Source organism: Dunckerocampus dactyliophorus, chromosome 8 (genome assembly GCF_027744805.1).
Source record: "Dunckerocampus dactyliophorus isolate RoL2022-P2 chromosome 8, RoL_Ddac_1.1, whole genome shotgun sequence".
Taxonomy (NCBI): Eukaryota; Metazoa; Chordata; class Actinopteri; order Syngnathiformes; family Syngnathidae; genus Dunckerocampus; species Dunckerocampus dactyliophorus.
This window is the reverse complement of record NC_072826.1, coordinates 22,207,040-22,231,761: the sequence shown is the minus strand read 5'-3', so window position 1 is coordinate 22,231,761 and position 24,722 is coordinate 22,207,040. Positions and strand designations below refer to the sequence as shown.

The 24,722-nt window shown below is 39.3% G+C and overlaps 2 protein-coding genes across 2 annotated transcripts in view; both read right to left on the bottom strand.

Moving 5' to 3' along the window:
• cntn2 (contactin 2) overlaps positions 1-4,818 on the bottom strand; it is a 39,173-nt gene extending 34,355 nt beyond the window's left edge. The window contains exons 1-2 of the mRNA XM_054785253.1: positions 4,597-4,818; positions 619-732 (exon numbers count right to left, since the gene is read on the bottom strand). Coding sequence (XP_054641228.1) covers positions 619-691 — 73 coding nt within the window. The 5' untranslated portion in view covers positions 692-732; positions 4,597-4,818. The remainder of the gene's footprint in view (positions 1-618; positions 733-4,596) is intronic.
• A 9,297-nt stretch (positions 4,819-14,115) lies between these two features.
• On the bottom strand, positions 14,116-24,385 carry LOC129186909 (WD repeat-containing protein 82). Its single transcript, XM_054785641.1, has 9 exons — positions 23,998-24,385; positions 23,608-23,705; positions 21,208-21,274; positions 21,034-21,133; positions 20,853-20,969; positions 20,596-20,751; positions 16,716-16,785; positions 16,210-16,352; positions 14,116-14,320 (listed from the first exon to the last, which is right to left on the bottom strand). The coding sequence occupies exons 1-9, from the start codon at positions 24,156-24,158 to the stop codon at positions 14,291-14,293; spliced, it is 942 nt and encodes a 313-aa protein (XP_054641616.1). The 5' UTR covers positions 24,159-24,385; the 3' UTR covers positions 14,116-14,290.
• Positions 24,386-24,722: the final 337 nt, after the last annotated feature.

Genomic DNA, 24,722 nt, shown 5'->3' with positions numbered 1-24,722 from the left:
TGTATTCTACACTGGTCACGAGGTGTCAGTAATTGCTCAGTGAGACAAGCACCAGACTTGATCACTGGAACAACAGGCTTTTATTGCAGGTTTATTTTTTAATTGCAGGTTACCGCACAACAGGCACAATAATAACAGTAATAATAATAATAATTAATAATAATAATACAAAGGCTAATGTTGTGGCCATATGCCCCCAACAAGCCAAAACTCAACTCTGAATCCCGATGTCTGCTCCCCTACTAGCACTGTGAAAACACACAAGCACAAGTTTTATTTATGTCTTATATGTCTTATTTTCTCTGATTATATCTACTATATTAGGTAATAGAAATGTAATGGGTGCTATTTACAGTATGTCTAGAGGGCTTTAATAATGTTAAAACAGTATTTAGAAGGTTGAAAACAGGTGTTTTATGCTGGAACTATAAAAACATTTCAATTATAAATAAAAAATCTTACTTTGTAGAAATTCTTATCACTGTGAGGTCTGGAACCAATTAACCTTGATGAAATGAGGGATTGCTGTATACTGTATCACAAGTATGACGCAAAGAGAAGTGGGATGAAAACAATTTCAGTGAACAGAATGCCCATTATGTGAGGAAGTGAACTTGCCAAAAGCCTGGAGAAACAGCGAGCTGAGGATCAGTAGTGGCAGCAAACACTCCATCTTCTCACTCCAACTCATCAACCATTAAAACCTGCTGACAAGATGTGCCCCCGTTGTGCCTGTGCATAAAAAAACATGAGTTGAATGAAATATACAGTAAATACTAAATGTGTGGAGAAGTGTGGGTGCTGGTGGATGGGATGGGACCGTGATGTTTTTTTAGGGTTTGTAAAAAGGCTAAAAAAACATGATAAATATTAAAAGACAAAGCTGAAATCATTTAATTACCGTCGTTATTAACACTCCCTTGCAGCTCTTTAATTCAATTAAAGACAGAAGGGAGTGTTATTGCACCTGGGACTAATCGATGCACTACAACACTCATTTTTATTGCAAATGTTGATCTGAAATTGGAGAACAAGGCGTTCGTGGAGGTGGGCTTTACGGCCTCTGAACGACTTGCGTCACTGCAGCTCGAGGATTTTTTTGGAGGTGCACGCCACACAAACTGAACTCCAAACTGAAACAGGCGAAATGCAACAAAATGCGTACCAAAATGCACTGGCAGATCTGGACAACATACCCATATGTCTTCAATGATTTTTACAAGCAAGAATTGGATGCACAAGTGTTTATTTGCAGTGACTTACAAAAATTAAAAAACAAAAAATAATACAATAAAATAAGTATGAATATTTGTCCATTCAACTGTATTATAGATGTATTTTCTGTATGATTTCAATCATTTTTTAAACATGTTCTTAAGTAAAATGGCTAATTTGCACATCTCCTGATGAAATACAGGGCAGAAACCTAAGATGAGGCTGCCGCAAGCGTCTCTTCTCGGCTTAGTGCGCACGCCCTGCCTACTGTCTGAGTGCATCCAGTGAGTGCACTGGGTTGGATCATGGCGCCTGCCAGTTTGTGTTTGTCAGCATGTGGCCAATAATATAATGTTGCAGAAACATTTATTTTACACCCTGACTTTGTACAGCCTGTGTAATGTCTTTAATGGAAGTGTGACATCATTATTCTTGCTCATCCAACAATAAAATACATAGAAATGTCGGCAGTACTGCAGTGCTCTCCTCATCCTGAGAGGGTGAAGGGGCGTGCGTGAGCTGGAAAGTGCTTGTCACCGCTGTCCTTCCATAGACAGGAAAAGCCAGCCTTTTTTTACAGCAGCAGCACCAGCTGGAGAGCAGTAAGTCAAATGCATTAAGGATATTTTTATGCTGTGCTGAATGAATGAATGAATTTGACTGCCAAGATGGAGGATTATATATACAAGCTCGCCAGACATTGACATTTGTTATATGCCAGTATGAGTTCACTGATAAGGGCAGCATCCTTCCCCAGGCATATTGTACCATCTACGATGTAGCTGAGAGGCTCTTTGGTCACAGTGTGCAGACACTGCTTCTGATGTGTCACAATGAAGTCTCACTCACTCAAACAAGTAACGATTCATCCAAATGGTCAGACATGAGCAGCAGGAATGACAAAGCTTGAAGTGTTTAGTGACTCTCAGAAAGTGAGATATCAATGGAGTCTATTTGATGGGTTCATTGCAGCACATTACACAAGGCAGCTGAGAAGCAAAGTGTGCAGATTTTTACAATAGATAACTATCTCTGAATCAAAGAGTCATTGTCATTCTAACTTCATTCAGCAATCGCTCATTAACTAATTCATGATTCAGCGTTCACGGCTCTGCAAATTCACAAATGTTTGGTAAAAAAGTGTATTTTATTATTATTTTTTTTCCCCAAAAATAGGAGCTATAAAATAAATATGTTTTTTTCCCACAAAAAACACATCTCATTCACTTTCATTTGGTAATAGTTTAAATCATCATCTCACACCATGTGTGTTTGCGTCATACATGAATGCTATAAGCTTAATGAATGAAAAAAAACATCTACCAACTTGGACGTCCATTTATATCCACACTTCTGTCACCTCCAGGCTGGACTATCGCAACTTCCCACTAATAGGCTGGCCAAACAAGTCAGTAAATCCCTCCAGCTGGTCTAAAACATTGCTGAGTTCTAACCAGAACCAGAAGAGATCATTTTTCTCCTGTACTAGCTACACTGCACTGGCTTCCTATAAAAGTTAAAATTGAATGGTAATATATATTAGTGTTACTTGCTGATACCACGATTGTCAAGGAGAGAAAGTCACAAATGTACCTTAAACCCCCATAGCGCAAACGGAATATCAAAACATTTCTCTACCAGAAAATATACAGTATAAATATTTCTCTACCAGATAATAAATATGTTTCTGCTAGTATGATTATCACCAATAATATATAAATATAATACATAAATATTTTTGTCCTAGCATGATTACTAGCACAGCTCGCGAACCCGATACTAAACTCGCTTTGCAGAATACCCCCAATATATAAATATTTCTTTACCAGAGTGTTTATTACCAATAATATATAAATTTAATATATAAATTCTTCTCTACTAGCGTGTTTACTCCCAATATATAAGCATAACATATAAATATTTCTCTATCAATGTGATTACTGTACTACAAATAATATAAAAAATATATATATTAAAAATTGACCAGATACATAGGGCTGTCAAATGTTTACAAATCTTGATCAAATTAGTCAGTTTTTAAATTAATTATGATTAATCACTAATGTCAACTATGTCTGAAATATGCCCATTTTTACTGCATTTAATGAACAAAAAGATAAATGACAGGACAGTGTTATATTGTATTTACAGCTCCAAAGGAACTGAATATGTCAATAAAGCTAAAAGATACCACACAAGTCAAAAAATCTATTTGTCCAACACTAATCTCTTTAATAGTAGCAGAATGTTTGAATCACACTTTCATCCTGTTATTATGGGCAATGAGGGTTTGCGTTCAAAGACATCACGTAATTGAATGTAAATGTACTTGTTTTCAGTGTACTTCCCAGCCTACTTAAATGTAGCAAATTGTACATCACCAAATTAAGAGATTTCTTTTTCTTCCTGTTAATTTACACACACAAACACGCTTCACAATTTAGTTTTTGTGATGTTCTGCGTGTCCCTGAATGCATCTTGTGCTCTTGTAATGAGAATGAGGAAGTGTCGTTCCCGGGATGAACGGACTAGAGATGTGTGTGAGTTGGAGATACATGCAGTATATGGCGTTGGAATTGTACTGCTGTTGATGTGTTCAGGTCAGAATGAAGTTATAAAAGAGTGTCAGACTCTGTGTGACTGTGTGGGGACGCTCCACTGTGCCTCCGTATGCCGTCATAACAGAGGCATGCTTGCTGTGGTGTGCATGCGTTAATTACAATAAAAATTTAACGTAATTAATGAAACAAATTAGTTCCCACCCTTATTCTTGACAGCCCTAATATCATTTTTAATCTACTAGCGTGATTACAACCAATAATATATAAGTATAATATATAAATATTTCTTGATAAGATATAAATATTTTTCTACCACAGTGATTACTACAAATAATATATACATTTAATATATAAATATTTCTATTCCAGATAATATATAAATATTTATCTATCAGTGTGATTACTGCCAATAACATATGAATATAATCTAAATATTTAACAATATTTAACAAATACTATAATTATTTGTATAGCAGAGTGCAACTTGCACTAGCAATAATAATAATAATCAGTGAGTGAACAGAAAAATGGCTGAAGTTCCATCACATTAGCCTACCATAACAATTGCAGCATATATAACACATAGTGTAGCGTATTATATATATATATATAACATATAGATACATGTATATGCTGTATGTAGTCAGAAGGTATGTAGGTAAGACAAATGGCAGTGTTGAAGTTCGAAAGACGAACATGTGTGTGACATCATACAAGTCATGCTATTGTTGTTCATTATGTGCTAACACACTTAAATGACAAATGTACAAATGTGTTGAATGATAGGATGAAAAGGATGAATGTATTTATTTACAAATACCTTGCTGGGATGCGGACGGTGCTGCCCTTCCCAACACCGAAATGCGGAGCCACGAAAAATGTGCGCAGGAGTCCAAACGTTGCTTAAATCCCCGTCAACGGAGCCAACCAACCTTTTTAATTAGTCAACGTCCACATCCTCTCTTTGCTTCACGTTCATCTCGTCTGTATCCTCACGTTCTGTCTGCTCCATGTCAGCACAAAAGAAGCGAGCGTCAATATTACAATCAACTTCCGGTTGTCGTCTAACAAAATAAAAGGCAGACTCATTCATTTGTAGTTATTAGAGTATAATATAACTACGTGCATGTTTTATTACTCAAACTGCACTATGAAGAATTCCCAAAGTGTGTTTGGGCTTTGAAACGTACACATAACTATTTTTTCATTATCCATTAAGATATGTGTATGAATACACAGGTCAGCTGTCTTAAGGTATTTTATACTGAAGGCAAAGCGTGATAACTTCCTGTATTTGTCATGGTGCTGCTAAATGTAGCTTTCCTCCAGTCAAAGCACTTCTTTTGTTGTGGTCTGCCTGGAAGTGATGCAAAGAGCTGGCAGGTGCTGCATCCCTGCCTCCCTCCTCCCTTCCTCCTCTCCTCCTTCCTCGTCTCCTCCCTCCTTCTCTCTCAGGGGAGCAGACACTAAATGAAGCCACACTGCAGCAGAATCAATATTGTCATTATCAGCTGATACAAAAGCACAAAGGTGATATTAATGATGATAATGACTTTCTCATTATTTGGTTGTAACTTTTGTAGCTGCGTGATATTGTTTCTGTTTTCTATATGTAAATTCGTTAAAATACACGGTGTATGTTCTAATGTTATAGCACAGTAATTCCTTGTTTTTGTGGTCAATTTGGTGCTAAAGTAGGATTTCCAATAAATAAATGGAATATTTTTGTATTTAGAGCATAGAAAACCTGTTTGCGACCTTCTAAACACGTTTTTTAGAACATTGTTGCAGCTCTCTAGACATGAAATAACACCTCTATCGTCACCTTTACGCGCCTCTTTGCCAATATAGTAGACATAATAAGAGAAAGCGAGACATATGAGTGTCTGTTGTTGTAAATATGTTCCGGTACTAGGGGGGCTGAGTGGTTTTATATGTTTTTTATAATACATCTCAATCAACATCTTACTTTTGAACAAGCCATGGTTCTATTCGAAGATTAGCGGCATAGAAAATGGATGGATGGCTCCCAGCAAGTAAACAAACAATTTCATTGGCTCATTTTGAGTGACGTCACCACGTTTGCTGTCATGTTAACCGTAATACTTGAAGTAATTATGCGATAATGTCGGTGGGCCGATATTATCGGATATCCCTAGTGTTTATTAAATAAGGACATGTATACAGATGGCTTTTGTCTTCATGTGCAATATTCAGAGCCCCAGTGACAGCGATCAGGGGAGGCAGCGCCTTTCCAGCCAAGCCTTTCTCTTCCTCCCCGACTGCTGCCATGGAAGATGTGCAGTATCTACACGGCCTGGACACACTATCTAACATGCTAGACATCATAAAGAAATGACCTCACAAGATGAAAGACCAGTGGAGGAGCCACCTTTATGACCTGCAGGAGGAACACAGGAGGAGAGCAAAGTTTATCAACATCACAAACAATGGAGGAACAAGGAACAATGTGGAGAACCACATGGAGACATGACATGACGCGTAATCCACCCATTCCACAGCTGCAAACTCTTCCGGGTTACAGGAAAGTTTCCTTCCTTCCTATAGAGCTATGTTCTATTGTCTCTCTGACACGTACAGATAGATAGATAGATAGATGGATGGATGGATGGATGGATAGACAGACAGACAGACAGATAGATACTGTAGATAGATAGATACTTTATTCATCTCGAAGAGAAATTTATTGTGAGTTGGAAATACATATATGGTTTTGGAATTGCACTGCTGCTGATGTGCACAGGTCAGAATAAAGGTATTAAATAGCGTCAGACTCTTTGTGACTGTGGGGATGCTATTGTGGCTCCATCTGCTGTCATAACAAAGATATGTGGCTTGACATGATGCGCATGCGTTAATGACGGTAAAAATTGTGATTAAATTTTTTTACATTTTAATTAAATTAATGAGTAACTGCCGTTAACATGCTATTTTTGACAGCCCTATTAATACTGTTAAAAACACAAGAAGACGCGCGCCATATTGTACACTAACCGGAAAATGTACGCAAACCGAAGCAAAGTTTCGGCGTAAATGGTCAAGGTTAGCCGAAAAACACCGGGGTGTGCCAAAATTCCATTGTATTCCAAATCAAAACACCATTTGCTTGGTTAAATACATAGGTTATTTTTATATTCTGCTATTTGTACCTTCTTAGATGTCAGAAAACGCTCCTAAAATATACTTTTGAGGAGCATCATTATCACACACACAGAAGGAGAGAGCAAAACTCTCCCACTTGGATTCACTTGAGCTCAAATGTGAACACGACACAGACCAAAAACACAAACTAGTGTTAAAATGACAGCAAAGAGCACGCAGAAATGTCTGCTTTGTTTCCTCCCTCTGTGTGTGCACACTGGCGATGATGTCCCAGTAAATTCAAAGTGACAGCATCTACTGTCAAGTATAGCATTGAATGATTCATAAAGATGGCTTTCAAGCTCAAGCGCCAATTAAAGAAAAAGATGTGCCGGCTTCCTGCTGGGTGCTGTTCTCCTCCACCACGTCCATCCTGTCTCAGCCAGACCATCCAGACATGGGACAATTCCCTGCTGGGACACTGTGAGTCAAGCGTCCTCCAATCCTGTGGCAATGAGGAGATTCATGTGGGGGTGGAGAAGATGTCTATAATGCAGCAAATATCATGGAATAGTTGGACACTTTTTCATGCTATTAAGCCAATGAATATTTACAGCAACCTCATTGGTGGCTATCTAGCATTTATCCAATTACAGTACAACAAAAGACCATACAGTTTATATTTCAAGATTACACAAAAATACAACTTTAAACTCTAATTGGTGCAGCTTTACAGTATGCATTGTATGCATTGTGCTTGGCTATGTAGCAGGCTCTAATGTGTGCTCCTTTGTGGTTTTTTTAGTATTATTGTACAAGTAAAAAAATACCATAGATAAATAAATGCTAATAATGTTCATATATAAAGCGTTGATAATGATTTTTAACAGCACCCTACTTTTTTATTGAACCTCAGTTAGTTTACTTAGTTTAGTTAGTGTGTTTACCAAAATTTACCAACATTTTGCCTCGGTTAGCGTCAGATGTGTCTTGTCGTGTTATTAATACACTGCATGAGTCCAACTCTGTTATTTTTACCTCGTTAGCAGGGAACGGAAGTCAGCTCCGTCGCCCGTCTATCATGTCATCAGCGGTTGATGCCGTAGTTCTTCGCTAACTACCACAGTTACACAACAAGTCTCAAAAATGTTAACAAAAAACACATTTTCATGTTTTTTTCCCCCATAATTTTACAATTCTAGTTTTACATGCGGAAAACAATTCAAAATATGCATAAATGATGAATGAAAGGGATAAATGAACACTTGAGGCTACTTTTACCTACATTGAAGATGTAATTGTTGCCAAAGACACGATGTGGCAGCAAGATCGGCACGGACACCACCATGGTGTTTTACCATGAGTTATTTCTTGAATTCACCTTCTTTATCAAAACGCTGGCACTTGCAACATTCTTTGGCCCCATGTTGGGTTATCTTGCAGCCGTGATCAAAACAAAAGCAGAGACTTGAGGTGAGAAACACTATTGAATTCAAGAAATAGCTCATGGCAAAACAAGAAGGTGGTGTCCGTGTTGATCTCTCACATCTTCAATGAAGGTAAAAGTAAACTTAAATGCTCATTTATCCCTTTCATTCATCATTTATGTATATTGAATCATTTTTTGCATGTAAAATTATAATTGTAAAACTATAAAAATGTGTTTTGTGTTAACATTTTGTTAACATTCTGTCATTTAGGAACACTTAGCCTTCCCGGTGAAATACGTAAAGGGACAAAGACAAGAAGATGAAAGCAGTGTGCTGACTTTGTTCAGTAGAGATGGGGAACAGGACTCCAAGGTGCAACTCTTACTACAACATATCAACAAATAAGAAACTTTACTACTAATCAAATAATCATTCACACTTGTACAATTGTACAAATGTACCTACAATTGCAATTAGGGTTTCGTGAAAAATATCTAATGATATTTCTGGGTGTGAGTTATACGTTAACAAATACTGTAGATAATAGGCAAGAGATTTATGAACTGTAAAATCTCTTGAGGGACTAAAGTGGCTTCACAAAAAAGCCTAAATTATTCAGTGCTTAACAGTCTGTGTAGTCATTGTGAGAAAAGTCAATGAGACAATGTCCCTGTGAGGAATGAAATGGAGCTAATTTGATGCTGCTGTCATCTGAGTTGGAGCTTTTACCAGTAATCCCCCCACCCAAACACTCCCCTCTGCGCCTCTTGGGGGTTCTTCCATGACTGTTTGATGAGCTGCATGTATGCACGGTGGCCAGATGCCAGCAAAGAGCCATTAGCTCACATCACAACCACCCCCATACCGTATATATGACCCCCGTCCTCCTTTCCACTGTCATCCATAGTCTGGAACTTGTAGGTACATTTGCTGAACTGACAAATCAATATTGGTATCATGTACCATGGCAGAAAAGACATCATGATAATGTGGCACAGCTTCAAAAAACATTTTTTCTTCAATATTTCAGCTCTGTGCCACTACAATTACATTATCTTTCCTCATAATATTACAAGTTTATTCTCGTAAAAATTATACTTTCAGAATGCGCTGCGGGCCAATAAAAAAAACAGCCACAGGTCGCAAATGGCCAATGGGCCACACTTTGGATAGCCCTGTCATAAAGCAAAGCTTTCTTTGTGTTTTCAAGTCATCCTCTCAACAAATGGAATGGTGCCACACGCTTCCAATGTTGAAAGCAAAACATGTTTCATGGGTTAACGCATGATAAAAATTTTACATTGAACGCATCCCAATTCAAAGCCTATGGTGTAATTTAGACACAACATTTTGACTTCAGAGGAGTTAGTGAGAGCTGCACGGGTTGATGATTAACCAAAATACAGTAATGGCTGTCGACTGTGTGGTCCTTTCTCTTAGGAAAACATCAAAACCGTGGCGGAACTTCAGTTATGCAGTTACACGAAAAGGTCTATTGCTGAGGGATATGTTTCAAACATTCATGTTAGTATCCTCATGGCGATGACCTTTGGTTTACTCCAAAATGTGATGACCAAGGAGTTGGCTGTTCAAACACGGGGGTGTCCAACGTATGGCACGGGGCCATTGACACCCCTCATCTGTTTTTTTATTTGCCCTTGGCACATTCTAAAAATACAATTAATCAAGAAAACTAAAAAACACAACAGTAAAAATGGAAAAAAAAGACCAGTAATTATATAAGATTAAGACAATATATCAAGAGCTTAAAGTCATAATATTAAGAGAATAAATAGCACAAACATTAAAAATTTAAAGAAAAAAACATAATATGAGAAACAAAACAATGAAAAAAGTTGCATTTTTTTTTAATTAGGTTGGGAAAAAGTTATTACAATAATAGTATAATAATACAAGTCAATATATTATGAAAATAAAGTCATAAAATTAAAATTGTAAGTTGAACTTAAAAACTATTTGCTCAAAGACAGTTTTCATTTGGTCAAAGAGTTTTTGAAAAGTGATACTTATTTAAAGACAAAAGATTTGTGGTATTATTGATTGTTGGTGTGAACATTTCATTTTTTTATCATTGTGTCTTTTGCTCTATTTCTACCATTTCTATTTCTATTTCTGTTCATTTTTGCTTTCATTTTGTTTCTGCGTGTGTCTCAGGCCAGTGACCAATGAGCCACAGTTTAAATCTGAATACACTAAGTCCCCAATTAACGAACACAATTGGTTCCAGACGACCGTTCTTATGTCGAATTGTTCTTAAGTTGGGGAAAAGGTAATATTACCAATTATATAGGTACTACATGTACGTGTATACATATACGGTATATGTGTATGTATGTAAATATGAGTTTGGATGTAGTAGTAATATTAAACAAGGATAATTATTGAAAAAAAAAATAATAAAATGATGTAATAATACGTAATGATAAATTTTATTTACCTTTGAAGAGGAGTGGTCGAGCATACGTTGTTGTGGAGTTGGAGGAGGAGATATTGAAAAAAAGGACAAGTCGTCATCGTCGTTAGACTCTTCTAAAAGAGGTAGTGTTCTGTGGGTGGTGTAGAATTAAGCAGGCCTATTAACTCTTCATAAACTTTAATCACACGCTCTGTCCAGGTTGTATAATTTAGCTTTCCATTTAGCTTCATCTCCCCAGTCTAACTCTTCCTCTGTTGGTTTCATTAACTCTAACGCTTCCTCTGTTGGTCCCATAAGCAGTGTCACAGTACCCTCTACTGGTCAAGCATGTACAGTAGCAGTATAAATACTGATTGAGCGACTACAAGGCAAAATAAAATAAAATATAGACCAGTCGGCTTGTGTTCGTTTCCGCGAGTGTTCACTAGTCGGATGTTCGTAAGTTGAGGACCTAGTGTATTCATTTCATGCCAAACTGAAAGGTAAAGTCATGATAAAGCAGTATCTGTCTGAAAGTCTGTTTAACACTGATGTCTGCTATAAGCAACAAGCGGTTGTCTTGGTAAATATAACGTGATTTGGGCTGCATGTGCATATTTGGGTGTGTTTCCAGCGAAACAGTGTGTCCCTTAATGCAGCAGCAACTTATGCCCGAGGAATTACGTGATGCACCTGAATGCACCATTCATAGAAACAAGCTAGCTAAACACTGGTAGCAGTTTGGCTTTCCATGGTGTCCCAACTCTAAAAGAACTACCACCCTCTCCTTAATAGTGTCCGAAATGCAAAAATACATACTGTACAACCAACGACAAAGCCTCATTTTCTGGTGAATTGACGCTCACAGTGACAGGTTTTCACAGCTGCGCCGTGGGGATTAATTGGAACACCAATATAACTGAAATCTTCAGAATGAAACACTCTTAATGCACAAAATAATCGTCAAACTTGCTTTTGATTATATGATGCACACAGAGTAATGAACAACTTGGCGCGCTCCGTCTCCTTTCTGCTCCGATCTCCTCCCGCCGTGAGGCATTCACGCTCACTCGTAATTGTGAGCGTTCGGCACTAGTTGTTTTTCATTTTAATTAACGTACCACCTATGACAATTGGCGTACCCCACTTTGGGAACCTAGGCAGTATAGCATTGGTATGTGTGGTCAATGAGATTGGCCCGATTTTAATCTTGCATAACGTGAACCTACTTAAATTATATAGTATGTATGGTACAACATTTTTTCTGATTTACCTAAATCCCTATACCAAGCTTTATTCCGATTATAATCATAATTAATCAAGTAAAGGCAAGAATCACAAAATAACTCAGTCATCCTGAAAAAGTGCCCGAGTAGAAAATATTGTTGTCGATTAACAATTTGAGCACCTTGACAAAACTACTCCATTAACTGGTCTAAATCCACAGTATTGCTCATTAATGTTGGTTTCCAGAGCACCCCCTCTATACCACTGCGTTCAGGGAACATAAAGTATTTGGGTATTAACATTCCCTCCAACCTGTCAGACCTGATCCGCTTGAATTATACTCCACTATTGAAATCAATTGAGGATGATCTTGTGCGTTGGAGAACCTTGTCCATCTCACTTATGGGCAGAGTGTCCACCGTGAAAATGATGATCGTACCAAGGGTTAATTATCTGTTTTCCATGGTCCCCACCAAACCATCTACGACACGGTTCAAGTCATTAGATCCCTATATAAATACATTTCTTTGGAAAAACAAGCCAGCACGAATAAGTCTCAGAACGTAACAAAAGTCTAAAGAATGTGGGAGCTTAGAACTTCCAAATTTCTCCAACTACTTCCTTGCAAACAGGCTACGGTAGGGGCACAGGTGCTTGTGGAGCTTCCACCGTCGGCGGGCTCCTTTCCGGTTGTGGGGGCGTCTCTGGGCCTGCTTGTATGTGGCCCCTGGTGCCCGTCTGCCCTTGTGGGGTGGGATCTCTCGCCCCTCGCTGGTCTTCCTGGTGGGGGTGTTATGTTGTTGGTTTTATTATAGTGACGGTGATGTCAGCAATATGATTATAGTTTTTACAATTGTGTGCATTACAGTTATTGTCATTCTGATCACTATCATAGTTAATAATTTCATTACTACTATTACTACTAATATGTATGACTGTTTCAATGCAGTATTATCATTGTGGTTGTTGATATTATTTTGTCCTCTCCGTGATGGTCTTTGTAGCCGTCACAGACATGTGCTGATGTAGTCCTGTGCCCCTCTTGTCCCCGCACTCCCTCTTCTGTTTTCTTCTTTTCTTCTTCTCCATCCCCTCCTGCTCCGGTCCGGCCACTCCAAATTTGCATAACAACAAAACATCAAAAGTAAATAAATTCTCTATAACAGGGGAAGTGTATCTCACACTTTTCCCTGGCATAGCAAATCTGTTGAACACGTAAGGGAGCAACAACACTATTTGCCCCAATGGCTGGACAGGACAAAAAGAAGAAAAAAAAAAAAGAAAATATCTGTGTCGATATTGTGCTTATGCTTAAATGCTGTCACGTCGAATATACCATGGCGCCAACCAGCCTAGCATCTTAGAAGCCCTCGGACACTTCCCCAAAACATCAACCACATCTGGAAAGTGTCAAAAAGATGCTCAGGGCCTCTCCAAGGTCCTATTAGGCCCTGGTGGGATCTCTTTCACAGGCTCAGTCTAAATGTGAAGTTTTAGTGCACCTGATTTAATGTCATGTCCAAACAATCCAACTGACATGCAATGCATTCGGTGCGGGCTGAAAGTGCGTTTAAAGCAATAAAAAGTTACATTCCACCATAACAGGTGTACCTAAGGTGATTGATATACACGTTCACCTGTGCTGTGCGTATTTTGCTGTGTTCTGCCTGACAATGGTGGGGCTTGCAAGCATTACACATGAGTTATTAACTTGTCACTAAGTTTGCGAAATACAATTAACCAACTGACAAAAGTACAGGTGAAGTTTAGCACTTGCCACCTTTGACTCACCTGAGAGTGAAGCTTGGTTTTTTAGTGCCTTCAAGCTCATGCTGTGCACAAAAAGCGATATTGGCACAAATCTAACCAGCAATATGAGCAACCCTTATGACAAAATATTTATCAATTAGAACACATCCATTTGCGATTTGTACAGTTGAAATTTCGCCACCTTTGGTTTACCTTTTGGCTAAATAAATCCAATCCATGATGCTGATTATTATAACACTGATTTGCACAAGTATACGGTAGTTGAAATTTTGCATGTTTCACCTTTTGTTCACTTTTTACGGCTGAAGTTTGCTTTTCATTGCCTTCACCATGTCTGCTCTTGCGGTCCTATTTGGATTCTAGTTGAATATCTCTGCTCCAACTTATAACAAGACAAAAGCCATTTATAGTTTCCAAGGAATGTTTTTAATGTTGAATAAAAATACATATAAAAAAATAATCAAACCAACACATAACTCAACTCCTGCACACAATATTTACATTTTTGTAAGTTTGATCTGACAAACATGAATTTGACGTTCTGCAGTGCTGCCCCCTTTTGGTCAACTTCAGTCATCTATGGTAGGAAGCCAGAATGCCTAAAAAGGGGGGGAAAAAAAAGGAATTTCAAAACAAAACACACAAATGAAACAGTGTCGTTTCATGAGTTAGAATTTACAGTCATCTCTTGCCACTTCGCTTCGACTTTTGCGGCTTGACTATCACAGTTTTTGAAAAATATATTAATAAATCATGCTGTTATGTGGTTGAATACTGCCTATTGTCATAAAATATGCATATTTAAGCCAATTTTGGGTATTTTTGCCTAAATAAAGCATTTTCAAGCATTAAAATGGCTTAATGAAGTAAAATACAAATACAGTAGTACCTCGCATAACGTAAACCTCCTTTTACGTAAATTCCACTGAACGTAAAGAATTTATGTAAAGTTTTTGCATCGTATTACGTAAGGAATTCCATATAACAAAGCGTCAACTCGGTGCAAGCGACAAAGACACTAACAGAGTAAACTTGGCAACGCCTTCTGACGCTTTAAGCTCTCATTGGCTTATTATCGGGGCACCGCCGACGCTCTCATCTCATTGGCTGATTATCGGGGCACCTCCTACGCTCTTATCTCATTGGCTGACTTATCCAGTGCATCCAGTTTGTGTGTGAGCTCCCTCCCTCATCGTAGTCGCCCTTAAACTAGTTTGCACGCATTGAAATCTCTTCTCAATTTCTTTACTTTTCTTTGTGTTAAAATTACCGTAGTCATGGGCCCTAAACCGAGTGTAAGTGGTAAGAAAAAAGGGAAAAGTTGTCGATCGAATCGAAGCAGGAAGTTATCCACAAATTCTGACGCTTCATGCTCTCATTGGCTGATTATCGGAGCACCACCTACGCTCTCATCTCATTGGCTGATTGTCGGAACACCGCCTACGCTCTCTTTCATTGGCTGATGATCAGGGCACCGCCTACGCTCTCATCTTATTGGCTGACGTATCCAGCACTTCCGTGTGTGTGATAGACAGGCTCCCCTCCCCCTCCTCCTCCTGCCTCCACTTGCGTACTCCTGATCAAGACATCTGGTGAACGGTAAGATTGTTTTTGTTTTTCAGTTTTATTCATTTACAGTAATCTTATTTATTACCTTATTTTATATCGGAATGTTACTCTACTGTGTTTATGCTGTTTTCTTATATTTTACCACCATATTTGGTGGACTGAATATTTTGAAGGACCAAAATGGGTGAGTTTGAGAAGATCTTGGAACGGATTAGGCTATTTACATGTAATTTACGCTTCGTATAACATAAAATTCCTATAACATGAAGGTTCTCGGAACGGATTATTTACGTTGTAGGGGCGTCTACTGTATTAGACATTCAGAAGACGCATTCAAAGATGTGAAGACATACACTGGTCACTAGGTGTCAGTAATGTTATAGAACTGTTGGGTGAGACACACAAGCACCAGACTTAATTGCTGGACCAGCAGGCTTTTGTTGCAGGTTTGAACGATCTCACAACAGGCACAATAATCGCTAACACGAAGCTAAAACTCAACTCTGAACCACCCACGTCACTTCCTGTCCGCCCCCCATTCAGCTCCCCAAGGCAACACATGTATGGCAAGACACGCAAGAATGAGTTGTTTATGTCTCAAATGGCTTATATTCTCTTATGTCTACTACAGTATATTGGGTAATACGAGTGTAAAGGTGACTATAGGGATGTTAGTTCATGTCTAGAGAGCTCAAGTAATGTTAAAAGCGCATTTAGAAGGTCGTAAACTGGTTTTCTATGTCCCTTTATTTCATTTCAAAATAAGGACTCGTACTTTGCATAAATTAACTTATCACGGTCGGGTCTGGGAGAAATTAACTGCAATAAACGAGGGATTACTGTATTGGATTTTAAACTTTGTAAGATCCCACCAATACACCATGCTAGATGGATGAAGATAGTGACACAATCCACTCACCATGTTGGAGCAGGCACTTGCAAACGTCATGAATTTGGGGTTGAACTGCAGGCAGGTGATAGGCCCTGTGTGCTTGCCGTCTAACACGGCGACCTTCATGCCGCTCTCGGCGTTCCACACGTGGATCTTTCCGTCCTCGGAGCCTACAGTGTGGAACACAACATTGAGTTCATACTGCTGGTGTATAAAGCCCTGTGAAATATGGGCGTTATGTCAAAATACAGTATAAAGCAAAGTGACTTTTGGAATGGCCCAGCTAGAGTCCAGAACCACATTCTTTTACAAGTCTACAAGGTTCCACATCTGATAAAATTGGAACACTTCTGCCAAATGTGTTAACATCATGAGGCGCTTTAACAAATTACTTTATTAGCATTTTTATTTGTTTTTCAATTTAACTGAAGATAAAGAGGTTTGAATGGACATTATTTTCTATCAAAACTGCGTGCACATTGTTGAGTATCTTCGTCTCACCTTCAAAATAAAGAGCTGTGCAAACAACTTACCAATAACAACAAACTGAGAGTCAGGTGTGAATGATGCCTCCAGCGTAACACCTTTGTTGTTGTTGTATCCCTGCAGGTACAAGACAGGAGCCTTATAAATATGCACATCTTCTTGCCAAAACTCAAGAACACACTGCAGGACATCCCGTTAAAGAGCTGTATCAAAAGGTCAGCCTTTACCAAGATATAAAGCTCACTTTTCATTGACATTGTCAAAGAGGTATTAAATTAAACAATATAAAGAATACTTTGATACTGAACTCTTTGATTTTGCAGCTGTGACCAATTGAAGTACTGTATTGACCCAAATATGAACAACAGACAAACAACAGAGGAGTTATTGCTAATTTGAAGATAATTGTGATCAATGAAGCATTACTCAAACAACGGGTCTGAAACAGCAGGGTCGGCCTATATTCAGGGTTGTCTTATATTCGGAGGGTGAATTTGGGATGGAGCCAATCCGATCCAGTATCGGGTTCCGATACCAGCGTACTTCATATTGCTCATACCATCTGCGGAGATTTTCCAATCATGAGCCATGTCTGTGGCTTTAATGGTGTCAGCAAACGTAGCTAGAAGAATATCAGCAAACATAGCCAAACGAGTATCAGTGAACATGCTGTCGTCACACATGCACATAAGATTTCCAGGCCACTATCGTATCATACTTGCCCATAGGAGGAGTTCATTACAGCCTCATATACAAAAGGACGAACGCAAAGCAAAAGCAAAAGCAAAAAGGACGTTATGTGCGATGTTTAAAGAGTTGTGTTGTCTGTCTGTGAAGCTTTCAACACGTCAAGGCCCTGTCACACCTTGACGATTTAGCCAGCTTACGCCAACGTATGAAAAATTTGGCAAATACGCTGGCGTACGTCGAATAAGTTATGGGTAAGTTTTGTATAAGTTAACAGCACGCTGAAGCACGCCGGCATACGTTGTAGTACGTCCAAGTCATCCAAAAATTTTGTGCATGCACAAAACTTTGACGTATGTCAACGTATGATTCATACTTCCCGCATCCGCGGGCAATAAGTTATGCGATCGTTGACACCCGTTCACACACGTTATTTGTAAGTTACGCACAAGTCGGAATACGTCAACATACCTTGAGACAAACTGTATCTTCTTGGCAAGCTTTGGCTGAGAGGAGATGGAGGCTGCTGTTTTTGCATAGATTACATTATACAGTACATTATGGTGTGCCTTGTAGGCAGTCCTTATGTATACTGTACATGCTTGACCAGTAGAGGGCACTGTGACACTGGGAACGGAACTAACATTTATTTATTTTTTTCTCTTTGTCTGAGAGAAACAATGCACGTTTTAATCAAGCATTATTGATCACGTCAACATAAAATGCATAGGAGTATTTACATTAAAAAAAGAATGGAGAGATACAGCATGTTACTGTCCAAGTTAGCGTTTGCTGAAAAAAATAGAACTATTTACAAATGAGTATAAAAGACAGCCGTGAAATACATGATCATCCGTCATAATGACACCACACCGCAGCAATGAACGATAAAAGTATTCCTTCAAGTGTTATTGCACAGTGCAACACTTTAATAATACTCAAACAACTTTGGGGAATGGAACTGTCAGGAGGGGAAGGGGCGTTACAACCTGTGTCATCTCCATCAGAGTGAGAGTGGGAGGGGGAGGCTGTGGGTGGGCAACACGCTACGCATTCGTTGGTATAAGTTGTCTATAAGTTATAGAAACGTTGTATATAAGTTACTAATACGTCATGTATACGTCCAACTCGTTATGAATACGCTATGTATACGCCCAAAATTGAAAAAAACGTCCACAGTGCAACGTATGCCATCAAAATCATCAAGTCAGGCATGCGCTGGCTAAATCGTCAAGGTGTGACAGGGCCCTCAGGCTGAGCGTGTGTGTGTGTGTGTGTGTGTGTGTGTGTGTGTGTGTGTGTGGTGCCATTCCTTTTCAATGGGAAAAATGTCACAGAAAAAAATGAAATATGGAAAAGGGGGGAATTTTTGGGATAGTGCTGACTGATAGCCTTTGTGTTCTTAATGAACGGAATATTTTGATGTTGGATTGGTTTGAAGCAGTTGAGAAATGTGGGAGGAGCTAGTGGACAAACAATGGCAAAATTTGAAAAGTTGGAATGTAAAAATGAAGAATGATTGTTGAAATGTAAAAATAGGTGGAACAATGACACGAGGATCGAACCAGCCACCAGCGGATTGGGAGACAACCAATCTAACTCCTGAGCCATGTCGCCCTGTAGAGCAGGGGTGTCCAAAGCACAGCCCAGGGGCCATTTACGGCAAAGAGCTATTTTTTTTATTGGCCCTTGGCACATTCTAAAAATACAATTAAACAAAAACAGCAAAATATTAGAAGAAAAAAGTCATAATAAAAAGAAATCAATGGCATAAAGTTTAAATATTAAAGACTAAAAATGTTTTTTTTTAATGTGTCAGATACTGAAAGGTTTATTCATACTAGTAATAAACGTTGTTACTCAGTACGTTTACATGCAGTCAATATTCAGGTTAAGGTCAATATTCTGGTTTCTGAAACATTCGGAATAACCCGTTTACATACGTAATGTGAAAAGAACAAAAAACAAAAACGCACAGACAACGTCTCGACGCACGGAAAACGTCATGACGCAATGCGCGTGATTTCCGCTTCTTCTTCCAGTATCCAAAAACAACAACACCAGCATGGCGGATAATGAACACCTTTGTTTGCTCTTTGGTGCTGGTACTGACCCACCACCAGTACTTGACACTATTCTGTCTCACTTTCTTCATTAATGGAAGGCGGGAACGTCAAGAAATAGGAAATGGAGCTGGAGCTATGCAATGAACTGTAATGCCCGTACTTGTGGTTAAGGAAGATGTAGTCACCAATGCAATTCCAATCGCGTTATTAATGCAACATATTTTTTATGACACCCCTATTCTGTTTATACAATTTGACAGGATGTGGCAAACAGTGCTCTTATTTTCAAAGCCAGAAGTGTGCTGTGTGTGTTGAGAATGTCTAGGTAAGACGAGCTCGGCGCAAGAATAAATGTGCCTCTCATCTTTTCATCTCCGAACCTGCACGACGTCAGCGGGCATTGCAAAACACAACACTGTGGAAACACTCATCCAGCCTGAGTCGCACACACACAGCCATACTAGCATGCTCTGCTAAACTAAGCTAACCCCACTAGCTTCCATTCCCGGTACGTAAGAGAGGAGTTTCCAAGTTTTTTCGCCTCCGTTTTGACATGTTTAGTTCGGGAGGGGGCAGGTTAGTGTTTCTAATGAAATTCCGCCAAAATTGAGCAGTCCGCCGGGGAAATACTTCCGCACACATTCCTTCTCCTCACGATGCCATAATTTCATTTACACTGTAATTTTCCGCAAGATTCCGCGTTTAACAGTAAATTCCATTTTCATTGGCCAATTCCGTGATTCCATTAATGCGGAAATCATAAGCCCTAGTTTGTACACACATGCTGCAGAGCAAGCAGAATGTTACGGTCATGGAAAACGTAAAATGACACCAAATAAATGGCCCATTCATTTCAGTAGGAAATTTGCCACAGAAAATATAAAATTACAGTAAATGTGGGCATTTTTGGAAACGTCCTGATATGTAGCCAACATGTCCTGCATGAGTTGAACATTTATTTTGATGTTGGTTTGGTTTGAATCGGTTCAGACATGTGGGAGGAGTAAGTGGACCAAAAATGAGGCGGAATAAGTAGTAGAGGGATAAATAGATGAAAAATGGTGTAGAATTGTATATGTGCGCATGCTTTTCAGCATTAACACAATTAAAGCAAACAGAGCTCTGGTATCGGAATAGTATGGGGATCAGTAGTGAACTTGTGTCTTCTCTTTACCCCAAAGGAATGTAGCACAGCCCCTTTAAAGGCGTCCAAGATCCGAAGCGCACCGCCGTTTGTAGAGAGCAGGATGAGCTTTCCGTCATTGCTGAACTTGAGTCCCGTCCACTCACACGTTCTGTCGTACTGAAGCTTGAAGGTGGCAAATGGACCCTGTGGATGAAAGGAAAGGTCAAGCTCTGCTTACATCATCTCACAGTATAACATCATCATTACCATATGTTCATATATAACATTTGTGGTGCCACACTCGCCTTGTCAAATGAGCGCAGATCATAAAGTTTAACCATTTCTGAATTAATGCCGGCTGAGAAAATGAGACCCTCTGGATCAAACGAGCACACCGGTTTCCCCTGGAGGTGCATGAGACCCTGCACACAAGTAACGAGATTATTGGAATTCGTTACCAGGAGAGGACAAGCAAGAGACGGTTACCTGGCAGTTAGGCGAGCGTAGATCCCACAGTCTTATAGTTTTATCCAAGGAACCAGAAATAAACGTGTCATCCACAGGAGACATGGAAAGGGAGGTCACTCTGGATAGAACAAAAAACACGCCGTGAACATGAGAAACAGGGGATTGATGCGACGCAATACGGCGACTCCTCACCTTTTACTGTGGCCAGGGAAGTAGCGGATGTATTTATTGTCATGAAGGGACAGGTATCTGATTGTATCTTCAAGAGTAACAACAACACAATTAGTGTTAGCTGACATGTACACAAACAGCGCACATCTCATAAATGGCAAGCAAATAAGCAAGCAGTGGAGATGAGAGCACTCAACCATGGGCAAGGCAGTCACTTGTACAGTTAGCTCCTGTATGGGGCACAATCACAGACCCAAAAACTGTACAAACAACTACCTCAGACCAGAGTGAGCAGTACAAATGTGTCTAGTTGGAGTATTCTAAAGACAAACACACTCAGCTGGATATATGGTCTTCATGCATGAAGGTACGAAAAAAGTGACAAAACTCTACCATATTTTCCCAAAGTGGAGGAACCAATCATCGCTTAAGCATTTTGCACGGCTGTAAAACTAGGGGAGTCCCTAGTATCCCATATTAATATCAGAAACTGGTCTAATACGACTACAGTAATCCCTCGCCACTTTGCGCTTCAAATTTTGGGGCTTCACCCTATCACGGTTTTTCAAAAATATATTAAAATATCATGCTGTTTTGTGGTTTAATACGGCCTGTTAGGAAAATAATGCATATTTAAGCAAAGTTTAAGTATTTTTTGCCCTAAATTAAATATTTTCAAGCATAATAATGGCTAAATGAAGTAGAAAACAAATACGAGGCATTCAGAAAACACATTCAAAGACATTGTGATATGTAGTATTCTACTCTGGTCAGTCTGTCAGTAATGTTACTGTAATGCTGAGTGAGACACAAGCACCAGACTTGATCAGGCACAATAATCCCTAACACGCCAAGCTAAACTTCAACTCTGAACCCCCGACATTACTTCCTGTTCCCTAGCACGAGAACACATTTACAGCAACACACAAGAGCACGAGTCTTATTATTTTTTGTTATGTCTAATGTATTGACCTTGACCTACTACTATATTGCATAATAGAGGGTAAAGGTGACTATAGGGTTGTTATTTCATGTCTAGAGGCTCTAATGTTCAAAAAACGTATTTAGTCGGTTGTAGACAGGTTTTCTATGCTCTAACTACAAAAATATTCCGTTTATAAATAGGGAATCATAGTTGGCGTAAATTCAATTATCACGGTTGGGTCTGGAACTGTCTTTGAACTTTAATGCACAGGAATGTTAGAATTATTATTTTGTGCTGTTCAAAGAAGAAAATTATAATTTAAAATTGAATTCAATTTAATTATATATAATAATGAAATCTTATTAAATGGTCATTTAATTCACTAAATGAGTACAGCTTAAGTGTTGTGTGTAATCAAAGAAGCTGCCCATCCTTGGGCGAGAGCTACCTGATTTCCAAAATTGGATAGCCTCATCTGACACTACAATTAAAGCAGAAAACAACACCCACATTTATAACTAGCAACGCTTTAAGTAAAAAAACAACACCACACAAATCATTCATACCTAGTCCACAGCCCATCCCCCAAAAAAGGCTGATACAATGCCACCTATGTGGTAGGCCTGTGGCTAGCATGTTGGCCACATAGTCAGGAGATCGGGAAGACCTTGGTTTGAATCTCCATTTGGGCATTGGAGTTTGCATGTGGGTTTTCTCCGGGTACTACGGTTTCCTCCACATTCCAAAAATATGCGTGTTAGGTTAACTGGAGACTCTTAATTGTAAATGGTCTTTCACTTGTATAGCGCTTTTCCACCTCCGAGACACTCAAAACACTGGGGCTTCAGTATATTGCCCAAGGATACTTCAACGTGATCACTGGAGGACCTTCAAGTTGGGTGACGTCCACTCTACCACCTGGCCGTGCCACCCATAGGTATGAATGAGTGTGAAGGGTTGTTTGTCTATATGTGCCCTGCGGTTGGCTGGTGACCAGTCCAGGGTGTACCCTGCCTCTCGCCCACAGGCAGCTGGGATAGGCTAGCATACCCCCGCGACCCTAGTGAGGACAAGTGGCATAGAAAAATAATGGATGGAGAGCACAAGCATTCTGCAAAGTTACATCTTTTCAAATTTGCACTTTCTGCACAGCTGTTAAGATGTCGCTATCTATCTTGTTTGTCCTTTGTCTCACTACAACATGTGTTGTTTGATTTCAGCATTGTTTTTATTGCTCGTTTTGTCTATAGGATAAAAACTCCCCTTTGTAAGTCATGTTTTGTGTACTCCTAGCGGGCGCAAATTACACCGAGCTCTAGCTGTACCTATGTTAAACGGGATGACACACCCCTCAATGCAGGTACTGTGTCTATTACAGCTGAGGCCACAATTTGAGGGAAAAGTTAGACAACACTCATTAAGCCATCATTAGCAACAACAAAAAAAAAATCACAATTTGCAAAACAAAAAAAAAACAGACGATAACGTCAACATACCATCGATTTTGTTGGAACTGTAGACCACTGTGTTGGCCGCATGTGTGTACCTGATCAAATCCACTCCATACTTTTTACTGTAGAGGGTCCTCTTGGGTCTGGTAGGATATGATAGAGATTTGATCAAAGCACAAAAAGCATGCTTTTTCGTAGTAGCATGTTAAATGACAAAGTTTAAAATCCTGCAAGACTACCTTAATATTTGCCGGCCATCAAAGGTACATCAGCGACATTAGATATGATGATTAATGTTGCAATTGAAATAACCAGTCAGTTGATTTTGTTCATATTAACAATACTCCAACAAATCTGCAGGCCCGGCTAACTAGCATTAGCGTTAGCATGTAGCTAACTATAGGACTCATAAATATGATGGTGTTCCTTTCTTACTTTCCCTCTTGGCAGTCGTACAAGACTAGAGAATCGTCGTCGCTGCTTGATATGATTGATTCTCCATTTGAACTGAAATCGAAGCAGTTTATTTTGTCTGAGTTCTCCCGGAAAACCTTCGCTACCCTGAAGCTCCGTAGCACATTGTCCGTCAGCTTCATGGTGGCCACTTCAGTCCCCGAAGGGGTTCCAACCCTCTTTGTGCACCTTCAAACTGCTTATAAATATAGGCTATCACCTTTTTTTATCTTTATAAACAATAATGGCAATTATCCGTTGAAAACCACCGTTGAAATTACAGCATAATAACAGCAAAAAGCTAAGGCAACGGAACTTATTACAACGCCCGGGAACGTTTGCCATGCGCATGCGTGAATGCGAACAACTAGTGATGTGTCGGTCGCCAACGAATCGGCTATAAGAGCCGGCTCGCGTCGTTGGGGGACAATTAGGAGGCGATTATTTTTTTCCTCGTGTTTTCTGTTAAAGGCTAATGTCATTGGTCAAGATATGTGGCAGCGTCTGTGTCTACACTGAGCGGGGACTGGGCGGGATTAAACACACGCTGTGGTGCTTTTAGAGCAGATTAGTTTGTGAGAATTTTGCATGATGAGATTTGACCTATTTTGACTTAATTTGTCTATTGAAATGGGTCTTTGTTTATGAATTGTATTTATAATGTAACACTATAAGGTATTTTTTAGCTGCTCATTGCATTTCAAATA

Coding starts and splice junctions, on each gene's coding strand:
- LOC129186909 (XM_054785641.1), bottom strand. CDS start 24,158: ATGAAGCTGACGGACAATGTGCTACGGAGCTTCAGGGTAGCGAAGGTT. Junction 21,275..23,607: donor CAGTTCCAACAAAATCGATG/GTATGTTGACGT, acceptor TTACTCTTGAAG/ATACAATCAGATACCTGTCC. Junction 14,321..16,209: donor CAAGTGCCTGCTCCAACATG/GTGAGTGGATTG, acceptor CCCCCTTTTTAG/GCATTCTGGCTTCCTACCAT.